The 14,703-nt window shown below is 43.0% G+C and overlaps 1 protein-coding gene across 4 annotated transcripts in view; it reads left to right on the top strand.

Annotated features, from left to right (window-relative positions):
* atp8b5a (ATPase phospholipid transporting 8B5a) overlaps window positions 1–10,680 on the top strand; it is a 49,751-nt gene extending 39,071 nt beyond the window's left edge. For all 4 annotated transcript variants that reach the window (XM_036598426.1, XM_036598425.1, XM_036598424.1 and 1 more), the window contains exons 18-28: window positions 251–415; window positions 662–773; window positions 1,257–1,362; window positions 2,651–2,792; window positions 3,889–4,072; window positions 5,245–5,468; window positions 5,805–5,888; window positions 6,632–6,877; window positions 7,333–7,471; window positions 7,792–7,922; window positions 8,279–10,680. In XM_036598426.1, coding sequence (XP_036454319.1) covers window positions 251–415; window positions 662–773; window positions 1,257–1,362; window positions 2,651–2,792; window positions 3,889–4,072; window positions 5,245–5,468; window positions 5,805–5,888; window positions 6,632–6,877; window positions 7,333–7,471; window positions 7,792–7,922; window positions 8,279–8,602 — 1,857 coding nt within the window. In that variant the 3' untranslated portion in view covers window positions 8,603–10,680. The remainder of the gene's footprint in view (window positions 1–250; window positions 416–661; window positions 774–1,256; window positions 1,363–2,650; window positions 2,793–3,888; window positions 4,073–5,244; window positions 5,469–5,804; window positions 5,889–6,631; window positions 6,878–7,332; window positions 7,472–7,791; window positions 7,923–8,278) is intronic.
* The last annotated feature ends 4,023 nt before the right edge of the window (window positions 10,681–14,703 follow it).

A 14,703-nucleotide genomic window follows, 5' to 3' on the forward strand; every position in this document is an offset into this window, starting at 1 on the left:
TATTAGAAACACTTACCTTGTAGGACCACTCACTGGCCACTTTATTAGAAACACCTCCCTTGTGCTTCCACTCACTGACCACCTTATTGGAAACACCTACCTTGTGCTTCCACTAACTGGCCACTTTATTAGAAACACATACTTTATTTGTCCACTCACTGGCCACTTTATTAGAAACACCTACCCTGTAGGACCACTATGTAGGTGTGCAGTTACAGACTGTAGCTCACCTGTTGCTGTTTGTGTGCAGGAGTTTGCTGGTGAAGGATTGCGGACTCTGGTTCTAGCCTATAAGGATCTGGATGAAGATTATTTCTCAGAATGGCTGCAGCGCCACCATGAGGCCAACACTGCACTGGAGGGACGAGAGGACAAACTCAACGCGCTTTATGAGGAGATCGAGAAAGACCTGCTGGTACACATACTTACATACACACAGGTTAAAGCTAGAACCAAAATGTAGGTTTCATTAAAATGTTAATTCAAAGTAATTTAGAGTATCTGTTTGATTATATCTTCATTTTAATGCACTATAAACTGTTCATTTTGTAAAGGATGAACAAACCTGTGAGATAATATTGCAGTCAGTTATGTAATATTTGCTAATGTTAATCGCAGCTTCAGCTATAGAGGATAAACTATAATGTTTGTCAATGTTTAGCTAATCGGAGCTTCAGCTATAGAGGACAAGCTGCAGGACGGCGTGTCCCAGACCATCGAGCAGCTGGCCAAAGCGGATATCAAGATCTGGGTGCTGACAGGAGATAAGCAAGGTACTTCAACCACACAGCTGATACTAATCTGCCTTTTCTGAAACTCATCCATTCCTTTTTCTAGCACTGATACACCTGCTTTAACATGTAGATTCAAAATGTTGAAGTCGGTAATTCATTTATTCAAAAACTATTAATATACTATATAACTATATAAATAAATGAATGACTGGCTCTAAATGTAGGTATTGTGATATAAACTGAGTCTGTTCTACAGTTTCTCATTAGGCTGAATGAATAACCGACTCTAAATGTAGGTATTGTGATATAAACTGAGTCTGTTCTACAGTTTCTTATTAGGCTGAATGAATAACCGACTCTAAATGTAGGTATTGTGATATAAACTGAGTCTGTTCTACAGTTTCTCATTAGGGTGAATGAATAACCGACTCTAAATGTAGGTATTGTGATATAAACTGAGTCTGTTCTACAGTTTCTCATTAGGGTGAATGAATAACCGACTCTTTTTTCTTGCTTTTTTAGAGACGGCTGAGAACATCGGCTACTCCTGTAATCTGCTGAGGGAGGAGATGACAGACATTTTTATTGTTGCTGCTCACTCGACTGAGGATGTCCGGCAGGAGCTGAGGTAACAAACCTGAACTCAGAAAGACTTACCCTTTAAAAGTTTGGTGACACCTTGGAAAAAAATGGAAGGTGTTAAAAATAAATAGGTGCTAGTTGATGTCAGGCATCCACACCTTGCTTCAGAGAGGCACTGCTTTGCACTGAAGCTAAAAGAACAGACACACTGTGTGGCCAAAAGTATGTGGACACCTGACCATCACACATATGTTGAGCTTGTTGGACATTCCATTCCAAAACCATGGGCATTAATGTGGGGTTGACCCGTTTTGTAGCTACAACAGCCTCAAATCTTCTGGGAAGGCTTTCCACTAGATTTTGGAGTGTGTCTGCGTGTCCAGATGCAACAGAGGACAGGCGATTTTACTTGATAGGTACTTCAGCTCTCAACGGTCTACCGCTCTGTGGCTGAGCTGTTGTTGCTTTTAGGTGCTTTAATTCAAAGTAATAGCACTTACAGTTGACAGGGGCAGATCTAGCAGGACAGACATTTTACAAATTGACTTGTGGCAGAGGCAGCATCCTATGACAGCTCATCAGTACGACCCATTCTACTGCCAGGTTGCATGGCTGTGTACTTGATTTTATACACTCGTTAGCAGTGAGAAGCAGAAAAAAGCTAAACCAACTTCTAAGACTGAACTTTGGAGGTGTGTCTGCAGATTTCTTTGAGAAACTGAAAGCAATAAAGGTAAAGAGTGACACACTGAACACTCAGACATCTGAGATTAGATTTAGTTGTTGAGGCTTCTGTGTAATTTTTCTGTTAAATATGGTTTGTACTTTTTTCCTGTTGCTGAAAAATGAATAACTTGAGTAAAGCAGAATAACTTATTGGCTGTTTTGACTAGAAAGTAAATGAAGGGTGGTCTTATTCTTATCTGAGTACCACCTGTTAGAATATATACTGTACATTTCAGTTCGTTTGTGCTTTCAGTGGTTTACACTATTAATACATCACTGCCACCTACTGGATATATGTTGAACTGCAATAACAAACATACTTAAAAGAGTCAGGTAAAACATAAAAATAATTGTTTTTAAGTATGATTTGAGAATGAAATGATGAACGAGTAATGTAAATGTAGCACTGTGTCCCACCATCCGGGATCAGAACTGTCCGTCTGGGTGCAGCATGTCTGTGTCTGTAGTGTTACAGATCAGTGTCACTCTTTAAGTAGGTCACTGTTTTATACTCTGTTACTGTGTTTATAAACCGTGTTCACTGATTCGTCTGCCATTCACTGTGTTTATGTTTACGTTCATTTTGTTTATTTGCTGATTTTCCTCAGAGACGCTCGAGCGAAGATGCGTCCGAATGCAGGAGAGGACGCCTTCTTCATCCCGGAGAGCATTCTGGGTAACGACCCGAAGGTGGTGCAGGACGAGACAGTGAGCGGAGAGTTCGGACTGGTCATCAATGGACACAGCCTGGTGAGACAGTCAGAGGAAACACAGTCCAGTGCATTTAGGCTGAATCACAGTATTGTTGGAATGTAATCACACGATTCATTATTATTTATTTATTAATATACTGTATTATTTATGTACTACAGTATATTAATATTCTGTATGAAATCCGTTTCTGCACTGCTAATATTAAAATATGACAAACACAGTTTTTCTTTCTGCACAACACGACTGACCACTCACTGACTTTACATCATTCAAACCACAATAAAACATCTGCTTACAAACTACTTACAAACACACACGTGGAATATATCTGTCTGTCTGTCTGTCTACCTATCTGTCTGTCAGTCTTCCTGCCCGTCTGTCTGTCTGTCTACCTACCTATCTGTCTGTCTATCTGTCTACATATTTATATGTCTGTGTCTACATATTTATCTGTCTGTCTCTATCTGTCTATCTGTCTGTCTGTCTTTCTATCTGTCAGTTTGTCTGTCTCTTCATCTACCTGTCTGTCTACCTGTATGTCTAGCTGTCTATCTGTCTATCTAGCTGTCTGTTTGTCTATCTATATTTCTGTATATCTGTCTGTCTGTCTTGCTTTCTGTCTACCTGTCTATCTATCTGTTTGTAGGTTTGCATGTCCATCTGTCTGTCTGTCTACCTGTCTGTCTCTATCTGTCTGTCTATCTATTTTTCTGTCTGTCTGTCTACATGTCTATCTGTCTGCCTTTCTATCTATCTGCCAGTTTGTCTGCCTGTCTGTCTATCTAAATATCTAGCTGTCTGTCTGTCTATCTAGCTGTCTGTTTGTCTATCTATATTTCTGTCTAACTGTATGCTAGCTGTCTGTCTACTTATCTATCTATCTATCTATCTATCTATCTATCTATCTATCTGTCTGTCTGTCTGTATATCTGTATGTCTATCTATCTGTATGTCTAGCTGTCTATTACTTTCTGTCTACCTATCTATCTATCTATCTATCTATCTATGGGTATTATCTGTGTAATTCCAGGTGTGCGCTCTGGAGAGCAGTATGGAGGTAGTACTTTTGTGTATCTGTCTGTCTGTCTGTCTGTCTGTCTTTCTGTTCATCTGTGTATGTGTGTAATTCCAGGCGTATGCTCTGGAGAGCAGTATGGAGCTGGAGTTCCTGCGGACGGCGTGTATGTGTAAGACGGTGATCTGCTGCAGGGTCACTCCACTGCAGAAGGCTCAGGTGGTGGAGCTGGTGAAGAAGTACAAACAAGCGGTCACTCTGGCTATCGGAGACGGAGCCAACGACGTCAGCATGATTAAAGGTCAGCACATCCATTACTGAAGGACTGATTGTACGACACATGAGCAAATCTAGAATAATCTGTGTTCAATTAAAACAGTTCAGAGTTTGGTGAAAAATCTCATTTTTAAAATGTACGTCACAGAGCACCCCTCTCCACATCACCCCTCTCCACATCACTCCTCTCCAAATCACCCCTCTCCACATCACTCCTCTCCAAATCACCCCTCTCCACATCACCCCTCTCCAAAACAGCTCTCTCCACATCACTCCTCTCCAAATCACCCCTCTCCACATCACCCCTCTCCAAAACAGCTCTCTCCACATCACTCCTCTCCAAATCACCCCTCTCCACATCACTCCTCTCCAAATCACCCCTCTCCACATCACTCCTCTCCACATCACCCCTCTCCACATCACCCCTCTCCACATCACCCCTCTCCACATCACTCCTCTCCACATCACCCCTCTCCACATCACCCCTCTCCAAATCACCCCTCTCCACATCACTCCTCTCCAAATCACCCCTCTCCACATCACCCCTCTCCAAATCACCCCTCTCCACATCACTCCTCTCCAAATCACCCCTCTCCACATCACCCCTCTCCAAATCACCCCTCTCCACATCACTCCTCTCCACATCACCCCTCTCCAAATCACCCCTCTCCACATCACCCCTCTCCACATCACTCCTCTCCACATCACCCCTCTCCACATCACTCCTCTCCACATCACCCCTCTCCAAATCACCCCTCTCCACATCACTCCTCTCCAAATCACCCCTCTCCACATCACTCCTCTCCAAATCACCCCTTTCCACATCACCCCTCTCCAAAACAGCTCTCTCCACATCACTCCTCTCCACATCACCCCTCTCCAAATCTCCCCCCTCCAAATCTGAGTTTAATCCATGTTTATTGATAACAGTGCATTATACAGTGTCAGAAACCATATATTAATTTCTATTAGAGATACTGAACACCTCCACACAGTTTGAGGCCAGTGTGATGATTTCCTCATGCAGTTAGCACCAGGCTAATTAGAGGAGTAAAGTCCTCGTAGCTTAGTGCTAAAACTAAAGGAGCACTTCAGAGACCAAACACAGGACTTAGTAAACCTCTCATAAATCCAGGGCCAGTTTGTACAGTACAGCTCACAATGCTAACGTTACCTTTTCCATCTCTCTGTCTGTAGCGGCTCATATCGGCGTGGGTATCAGTGGTCAGGAAGGCATGCAGGCCGTTCTGTCCAGCGATTTCTCCTTCGCTCAGTTCCGCTTCCTGCAGCGCCTCCTGCTGGTGCACGGCCGCTGGTCCTACGTGCGCATGTGCAAGTTCCTGCGTTACTTCTTCTACAAAAACTTCACCTTCACCTTCGTCCACTTCTGGTACGCCTTCTTCTGCGGCTTCTCCGCCCAGGTGAGGAAACGTCCACTAACGTCCTTTCTCCAAACATCCTGACCAGAGCATTAACGCCAGATACAGTAGATCAGCCAAGACATGTTTGGTGCCTGAAGTTTAATTCTTTGGTTCTAGCACTGGAGCTGCAAAGCTAATGTAGCTATCAAGTAATGGAAGCTTATACCACATCAATTAGCATAGTGCTAACTGCATGTCTACATCATCACACACTCGTCTCAAACTGTGTGGAGGTGTTCAGGATAAACACTGGACTGCAAATAGGGTCATTTTCATCTTTTAATACATTTTCTCTCAAATGTATATTAATGTGATTATGTTGTTCATTTTCTGCAGACGGTTTATGATGAAGGCTTCATTGCTCTCTACAATTTGGTGTACACGTCCCTCCCAGTCTTGGGCATGGCCCTGTTTGACCAGGTACACTGAACGGTCCTCTCCCTTTTATATAGGATGTAAAATAACTGGCTTATTTGCTAAATGCACTAAATGCATCTTTTTCCCTTCAACCCATTTACTTTCTAAATACCTTAGCTTAACATAATACTACATAGCAAAAAACGATTTTTAACCTAAAAAGATGGAAACTAAGTAGTTCAGAGTGGTTTGATGTGAAATGGTTGATTGTAGAGACTCCAATTTCTTTACAGTGGTGGTGATAGGAACCAGGCGTCACCACATATATGTATACCACCAGTGAACCTACACTTGTCTTCTGTGTTTTTATATGGAATATTAATGATGGTAAAAATAGTGGATAATTTGAAAAATCAAGTTTTCTTTGGGGACTATTTTGCCTCACAACACCCTGCATGTATCCCTCCACCATAAATAGATTGGAATTTTAGGCCAAGACTTTGCAAAACTATCGTAAAACAATGTGTCAGTCATCAATCATCAGTCATCATGCAGTGAATTCATAACCATTTCATGTAGTAACTTTCTGTGAGGAGCTTTTAGAGGTGGACGTCTGGTTCCTATCACCACCACTGTGAACAGTTCTGACTCTGTAAGTTTCTCTAGAGCAGAGCGTTTCACACCAAACCACTCTGAACGACTCTGTTTACATCTTAACCATTTAATTCTGAAAAATTGGTGGACTTCCCCTTTGAACTGAGCTGAACTGAAGGGAGCTGATGCTCTCTCTGTGTGTCTGTGTTCAGGATGTTAATGACGGCTGGAGTCTGGAGTTTCCTCAGCTGTATGTTCCGGGTCAGCTGAGTCTGTACTTCAGTAAGACGGCGTTTATGAAGTGCGCACTGCACAGCTGCTACAGCTCACTGGTGCTGTTCTTCGTTCCCTACGCCACCGTGTACGACTCCATGCGCAGCGACGGAAAGGAAGGAGCCGACTACCAATCATTCGCCCTGCTCACTCAGACCTGCCTCACCTTCACTGTGTGCCTCCAGGTGTGTAGAACCAGAGCTACTGATTATTTCTGTATGAAACAGTAGAAGCCATATCGCCCCCTACACTTCCTGTAGTGTATTACAGTCTGTCAGAGTGACTGTGTGGATCATATGAACATTATAGAGGCTTTTTAAATGAAACAGTAGAAGCCATATCGCCCCCTACACTTCCTGTAGTGTATTACAGTCTGTCAGAATGACTGTGTGGATCATATGAACATTATAGAGGCTTTTTAAATGGAACAGTAGAAGCCATATCGCCCCCTACACTTCCGGTAGTGTATTACAGTCTGTCAGAATGACTGTGTGGATCATATGAACATTATAGAGGCTTTTTAAATGGAACAGTAGAAGCCATATCGCCCCCTACACTTCCTGTAGTGTATTACAGTCTGTCAGAATGACTGTGCTGCTTCGTCAGTCGTTTTTAATTCTCTCTTCTCTCTCCTCTGCAGCTGAGCTTGGACCTGTCCTACTGGACAGCAGTTAATCATCTGTTTGTTTGGGGCAGTTTGGGGATGTATTTTATTGTGACGTTCACCATGCAGAGTGACGGACTGTACCAGCTTCACCCACCATCCTTCCGTTTCATAGGTGAGTGCCAACAGCTTACACCAAAGTTTCATAGCACAAAACAGTGCACTATATAGTGAATAGGACATCATTTCAGTTATATGGCACTATATAGTGGTGAAAAGGGCATAATTTCTGTTAAGAAGCTTGATAGGAAATGGAAGTGTTTTTTGTTATACAATACTACTGGACTGCTTGACGTCTCTGGAAAGAAATTGAAAAATCACTTAATCTAGCCAGTTTAATGAAAATAATGCACTGAATTCGTTGAAAGAAATATTGTACGTCTTTACTGTGTGAGCACAGACAGTAACTGTATGTGTTTGTGTTTGTGCTGACAGGTACATCTCGTAACTCTCTGGATCAGTTCAACGTTTGGCTGACGGTTTTCCTGACGGCCGTACTGTGTGTTCTACCAGTGCTGGTTCATCGAATCATCTTCATCCAGCTTAAACCCACCATCAACGACAAGGTACACAGACAGAGTTCATCCTTCTACACCACTGTACATTCTAACTAACCAACTCCCCTCTACCACAGTCCAGTTTAGACTTGCAGTCCTTTCTGGTGTCCATCTTAAGTTTTCTATCTTTTGGTCCATCATTCTAATTAACTTACAATTGCAATATTTATCATTTATTTCTGTTTCTTATTGAAATATTGAATAAAACATCTAAAAATATCTTTTGGTGTATTGTGTGTAATAATAACCAGTAATAGCAATGCATAATGTTTGGGTGTTATATATAACAGAAAAATAATAATGTGGCCTTATTATTATAATCATTATGAATGGATAATAACTCCACTGTCCTGTTCTTGATGCAGGTGAGATTTAAGGTCCATCAGAAGAAAGACCAGCGTCCTTCTCCTCAGCGCCGGACCAAAATCCGTCGCTCCAGCACCCGTCGCTCCGGCTACGCCTTCTCTCACGCACAGGGCTACGGTGACCTCGTGACCTCCAAATGGTTTCTCCGACGATCTGCAGCCCCCCGTTCCACAGGCTTCACCCCGAAGGGCCGCTCGCCTGGATTCAAACCCACAGGACGATCGGCCGGTTACAGTCCATCCAGCAAAGAGCAGAACAACAAACAGGAGGTGGAACCCACAGAACTGCAGCAATACCGCACTGTCCAAGACTCCACCTTCTGATAGGTGGGGTCAGCGCTGTATGCAGAGGGGACAGAGACATAAGGAGGAGGGGCAGGTTTCAGGAGGGGTGCTGTTCTGGCTGTTGATGCTTGGACCCCTATAATTGCTTAAACGAATGAACACATGAAATTCTAACCATAAAAACTTTCACTAACATGCTACTCTGACCTCTCTGGGAGTGACAATTTCTGACCTTTCAGTTCTTTAGGAAATGATAACTACTTACGCAACACACCAAGATTTGGAAATACGCCAAAAAGTAACCACATACATGGTTGAATATTACTATTATTAGAACCTTTTTTTTTAGGAGTTGATGTATTTTGACACCACTTTTTGTGAATGATGAAAGTGTTAGCAACGCATGGTTAGCTCCCTCACACTCGTCATCATTTTTGACTCAGCAAAAAATAGGTATAAATCTTAAATTGAATTATTTATGTGAGAATAATTAATTGACTAACTTACTGAAAGGCTATAATTTCCTGTGTTTGACTCTTCACCACTATGGTGCACAGCAGCACCCTCAGCACCCCTCCTCCAGCACCTCTGTTCAAGAACCAACATTACTGATTTTCAAAACGAGGTGTTTACATGGTTCTGCGCTGAACTGCTGTTGATAATGAACGTTACGCTAACGGGCTTTTATACACACACTAAGGAGAAACCAACACGTTTCCTAGCAATATGAAAAAAATGGAGAGACTGTTTAGCTCTACACGCCACGACACACAAGAACTATGCAAACTAGAAAGCTTATATCTTTACTACTTTTACACAAATGCCCACTTAATGTACCCACTTAATGGAACAGGCAAGCTTCCGAAAATTCAGTTATTCAGAAATTGGGATTAGCATCTTTTAATTTATCATCAGGGCCGGCTCTAGCCTTTTGGGGGGCCCTAAGCAGGATGTTTTGAGGGGGTCTTTACTAGCTGATTAGGTAGAGCCGGCACTGATTATCATATCCTTTTTATAGTGCTGAAACTATGTGACACCAAAGACTGGAGAAATCTTTTTAATTTTTTTTTTCACAAAACAAGAACATGTACTTTGAAATGACTTCACGTTCTACACTCCTACCAACCAGCGCATTATTGTATGACCAGAAAGTGCCTTGAAGTTCATCCTGTTTATGCAGAGATGATTATTTTTATCATTCAGCCATTAAAAATATGGCGGTTGGAACCAGAGATGGCGACTCAAGTCATTTCTTGACTGATTTGCAACTCAACTCAAACTCTTGACTAAAGACGAGCAAATTTGTAACCTGAGGAAGAAAACATGAGCAAAAAAATTACCAACATTAATGCAGAAAATAAAAGTAAAACATTTAGTCATTACTGAAAGCTGCTCTGCAGCTCTCAGCAGTGTCAGGTTTGATTTGACTTCAAACAATGAGCCAAACCTTCAGTCCACTGAAGAGAACGGAAACAAAATTAGATGACTGGCTAGCACGTTGTTTGGTTAGTGAGCTTACTGACTTTCACGATAGCCAATTTAGCTAAAGTTTTGTCTGAATTCGGTTTTACGGGATTATTTTTACACAGCGGCCTGTAACGCATAAAGATTTGTAATTTTGTCTAAAAATTCTTTGTGTTTTTATATTCAAACTGCCACTCTGAGATCATTTGCTGTAAAGCATCTGATGGTGGATTAAAGAGGAATCGAGTAAGATTTCATGTATGTGTGTATGGATGTATGTATGAGTGAATGTATGTGTGAGTATGAACTTGTTGTACGGCTGGAATCTCTACTGTTTTATGACAATCTTCTTATTTATGGTGACCTGTACTGTAAGACTTAAAGGTTTGTTCGTTATCAAAGCTGAATGTAAGTGATGTAAAGATTAATATTCACTCATCTCCTACATATAAGTTATGCATGCTGACTTAATACTATTCATTTTTTTATCATTTTTCAATTTATTACCTTTCATATGAGCTCATATTTTTATTTTTTAAATATGGGAAACAAAACTTTGGTGGACAAATGGCAAAATGGCATTTCCATGTTCAAACTGTTTCACAAAATGTTTTTATGCAAAGATTTGTATAAATAAAATACTTTTCTACTGTTTTACCTTGGCTGTTTTACCGCTTGTCAGTATGTTTCTGAATTTGGTATAATTACACAAGAATACAGAAATAATGTAACATATATATATATATATATATATATATATACATATCTATATGTATGTATATATATTTAGCGTGTCCAATTAGCTTAACTGCATGTTTTTGGACTGTGGGAGGAAACCCACACAGACACGGGGAGAACATGCAGACTCCACACAGAAACGACCCTGGTTGCCCAGCCAGGAATCGGACCCAGGCCATTCTCGCTGTGAGGCAACAGCGCTACCCTCTGCATTTTATCAGCCCCACTGACCATATAGTTTCACTCTGTAGTTCTACAGTTACAAACTGTAGTCCATCTGTTTCTCTGCATACTTTATTACCCTGTTCTTCAATGGTCAGGACCCCCATGGACCCCCACAGAGCAGGTACTATTTGGGTGGTGGGTCATTCTCAGCACTGCAGTGGCACTTAAGTGGTGGTGGCTGTAGATCTAGATCGTTAAATTACTATTTTTTGTTCCGTTTTGGGTATTTCTGGGTTCCTGGAAAAAATAAGACAGACTTTACAGGGGCAGTCGTGGCCTGGAGGTTAGGGAAGCAGCCTTGTGACCGGAAGGTCGCTGGTTCGATCCCCTCGGCCGACAGTATGTGACTGACCTAACCCCCAATTGCTCCCCGTGAATAGGGCTGCCCACCGGTCCGGGCAAGTGTGCTCCCTGCCCTCCACTGTGTGTGTTCACTAGTATGCATGTATGTGGGTGTTTCACTGCACGGACGGGTTAAATGTGGAGGTCTAATTCCTCTGTGTGCAAAACACAGTTGGCTGATGATTCTGAATTCTAATTCTCACTTCATGGCTGCTGCTAATGTTTTTAGCTATGCTAATGCACCTTACTTAGTTAGTGCCTTGCTAATATGTGTACATAGGCTTCCATTACTTGTTAGCTACATGAGCCTCATGGGTCCAGTGTAAAACTAAAGAAGTGGACATGTCAATGTCAGTTCAGGATTCAGAAACAGTAAATCTGTTTAAATCTGTTTATTTCAGTGTGCAGGTACAGTGAGCTAACATTAGCTCTCCCAGTCCTACTCCTGGATTACCCTGCTTTAGTGCTCTCACCACTACGACAACCATGGACGCACAGGGCCTTATGTTTATCTGAAAGAGCTGAGGTTTGCCCTTATTATTGGACTGAAGAAAACCTGAAATGAATGGAAGTGAATGGAGAGCGTCTCTCAGATGGTCCTCTCATACCTGAGAATCCCACTTCTGGTGGCACCCACTGGAAGGCAAAGGCTGTGTTCAAAATGGCATACTGCAATACTACATACTGCATACTGCACTACTATATCTCTGTTGTCGGAACAAAACCTCGTATCTCCAAAATGGTAACTTTACAGGAGGAGGAAAAAACATGCTTTACTTTTAATGTAAGTCAGTGGAACCAGAATTTTGTCCAAGTCATTTTGGGCCATTTCTTTTGGTCCATTGATGATGAAATTTACACATGATGTAAAGAGTAACAGGTACTTTTAAATCATGTCAAAAATGAAAATACAAGGTTTCATTCCAACAGCGATGTACTGTCCACTGCATGCTACTCTTCATAGTAGTACACTGTACAGTATACAGTGCATGACAAAAGCTATGGGCCAAACTAAAGGGAAGCCTGTCAATGGCAGGCATTGAGCCATGTCAAGACCTGCCCCATTTTCTTTAGCCCTCCAATCACTGCTTGGCAACCATTGCTGGACACTTTTCAGCTCTTTTCTGGTGGATATAGTTTTGGTCAAGATTTTTATATTATTTATGCAGCCGTGAAAGACTGAATGCCTTGCTAATAAATGGTTCAGAGTGAACCAAGTGGTTATGTCAGTGACTACATCCTCCCAAAACGGTCGCTCTGCATTTTGGTACACAGTATATCACGGCGATAGCTCTGGCTACGTTTTGGAATATTTGTCCGGAGCAGTACGTCATCCGGGTATCTTTGGTGTACTGGAGAATGTCATGGTGGTCATACTCTTGGGCACAAGCTGTACACGGGCAGTATATAGAACCCAGCCCAAATCTGGGGGGGGCTGACATCTATCCGCATATTCAGCCACATTTTTTACTAGTGCTTGGACCCCTGTAATCGCGCCCACTGCTCTCGCCCCGCCCCCAAGGTGGGTGGGTGTGTGCACGTGCGCATGCGTCCTCCTCCCCGATGACGTTACGACCCACACGCCCTAGGCGGCGCTGTTACAGCCGGAGAAAAAAACAACAACCCAAATCACCGAGAGGCACCATCACCCTCACTGTCACCGTTATCACCGTGTCCGTTATCCTCGCTTCCCGCCCGGCGGATGACCGCGGAGTGTCCGGAGAGGAGCCCCGAGCCCGGAGAGCAGCAGCGCGGTGAGTGTGAGAGCGCAGCCCCGTGGGGCGCCACGCTCTGGGCGTGTGGAGGCACAAAGCGCCGCGCATCAGCATCACTGCGGACCGAGCCGAGCCGGGCCGTGGGCTGTGATTTAGTGTTGGCACCCCCGCTGTGTGGACGCTATCAGTGTTTTATGATTGAAAACGCCGTTTAAAGGCGTCACTGGGTCTGCACGGTGTCTCAGCAGCGCTGTTTAGATGCGGAGCTGATGCTGCACGGCGCCTGCGCTGAATAACGTTTTATAACCAGCGGGCCTCGTCTCAATCCGGCGGAGCGCCTTCATTTTCCCGCTTTGTCACACAGAAATCTGGGCTGTATTTGTGTCACAGAAACACAGAAAGCCGTGTTCGGACAGTGCGTGTCAGAAACTGGGATTTATTCGCTCTATAAAGCCCGTACAGCCCGTGGCTCGGTCCCGAATATCCCCGTGCTCCCTGTCTAGTGCGCTACGTAGGTCGCATAACGGGATCTGCAAGCTAACGGTGCCCTGTGCTTTGATTTGTTGTGCGTCTTGTGCTTAAATGCGCTGCTTTTGTGGATCTCCAGCTCCTCTTTTGCTGTGTGGTGATGCTGCATGTTGTTATGAGGGGCGTCCACTCACCCACCGACTGACTGACAGGGTGGGTAAGGTTAATAATGCTGTACTGCAGCGCCGTTTGCGCACAGGAGCTCCGTGAATGCGCGCAGGATGCGCACACTTCCAGCTTCATCCGCAGCAAGGGCAGGAACAGGCCCACTGCTGGACAATAGGACAGATATCAACTGTTAAAAAAGATGGTACATCTGTATAGCACCAAGCTTGACAACGGCTTGTAATTCCCTTTGCTGAAGAACTCTTGAAGAACCGCCTTCCGTAAGCATGTAAGTAGAGGTCAGGGCTGTAAAGTGGTGGTCTTAGGTGGGAGGAGATGCCAGTGGACGCAACAGTGAAATGTAAACACAGCCCACTGTGTGCAGTAGATGCAGCAGAAATGCAGCCCTCAGTGAGATGCAGTAGATGCACTTCAGACTAGAGCTGAGCGTGAATGAAAAAAATGTAATGTCACAACACTTTAAGATGTTTTTAGGATACATGACTCGTCATTATATTTAGTTTTTCTGATATTTGAGGAGTTGGAACAGACAGAATAGCACCACATTTAAAAATGCCATCAAAAACTATGAATACAGTTATTTATATTCAACATTTTGCACAATGAGCTGAACCAAATCCAGTTAAACAGACTAATTGTGCTGTTCTTGCAGTTGGACGTGTTTTAAGTACTGACAGTATGCAGAGTATACTCAGGAAAGTACACTGTGATATATTGTGCAGTCACAATAACAGTAAATATGATCATAACTGTCCAGTCCCACTGTAAATACAGCAGCATTGTACAGTAGCATAGATATAACTGTGAAACGTAAAAGCAATGCAGCACACTCTTAAAAAAGATGGTTCTACAAGGGGGGGTTCCTTAGTAAAGAAAAAGGTTCTATAAGGAACCATGAACACTCGAAGACCCCTTTGCATGATTAAAGGGCTCTTTGCATGGTGAAATGGTTCTTCAGATTGGTGGACAATGTGCTGTAGATGGTTCTATATGGAATCTTTT

Source organism: Colossoma macropomum, unplaced genomic scaffold (assembly GCF_904425465.1).
Source record: "Colossoma macropomum unplaced genomic scaffold, Colossoma_macropomum, whole genome shotgun sequence".
NCBI classification, from domain to species: Eukaryota; Metazoa; Chordata; class Actinopteri; order Characiformes; family Serrasalmidae; genus Colossoma; species Colossoma macropomum.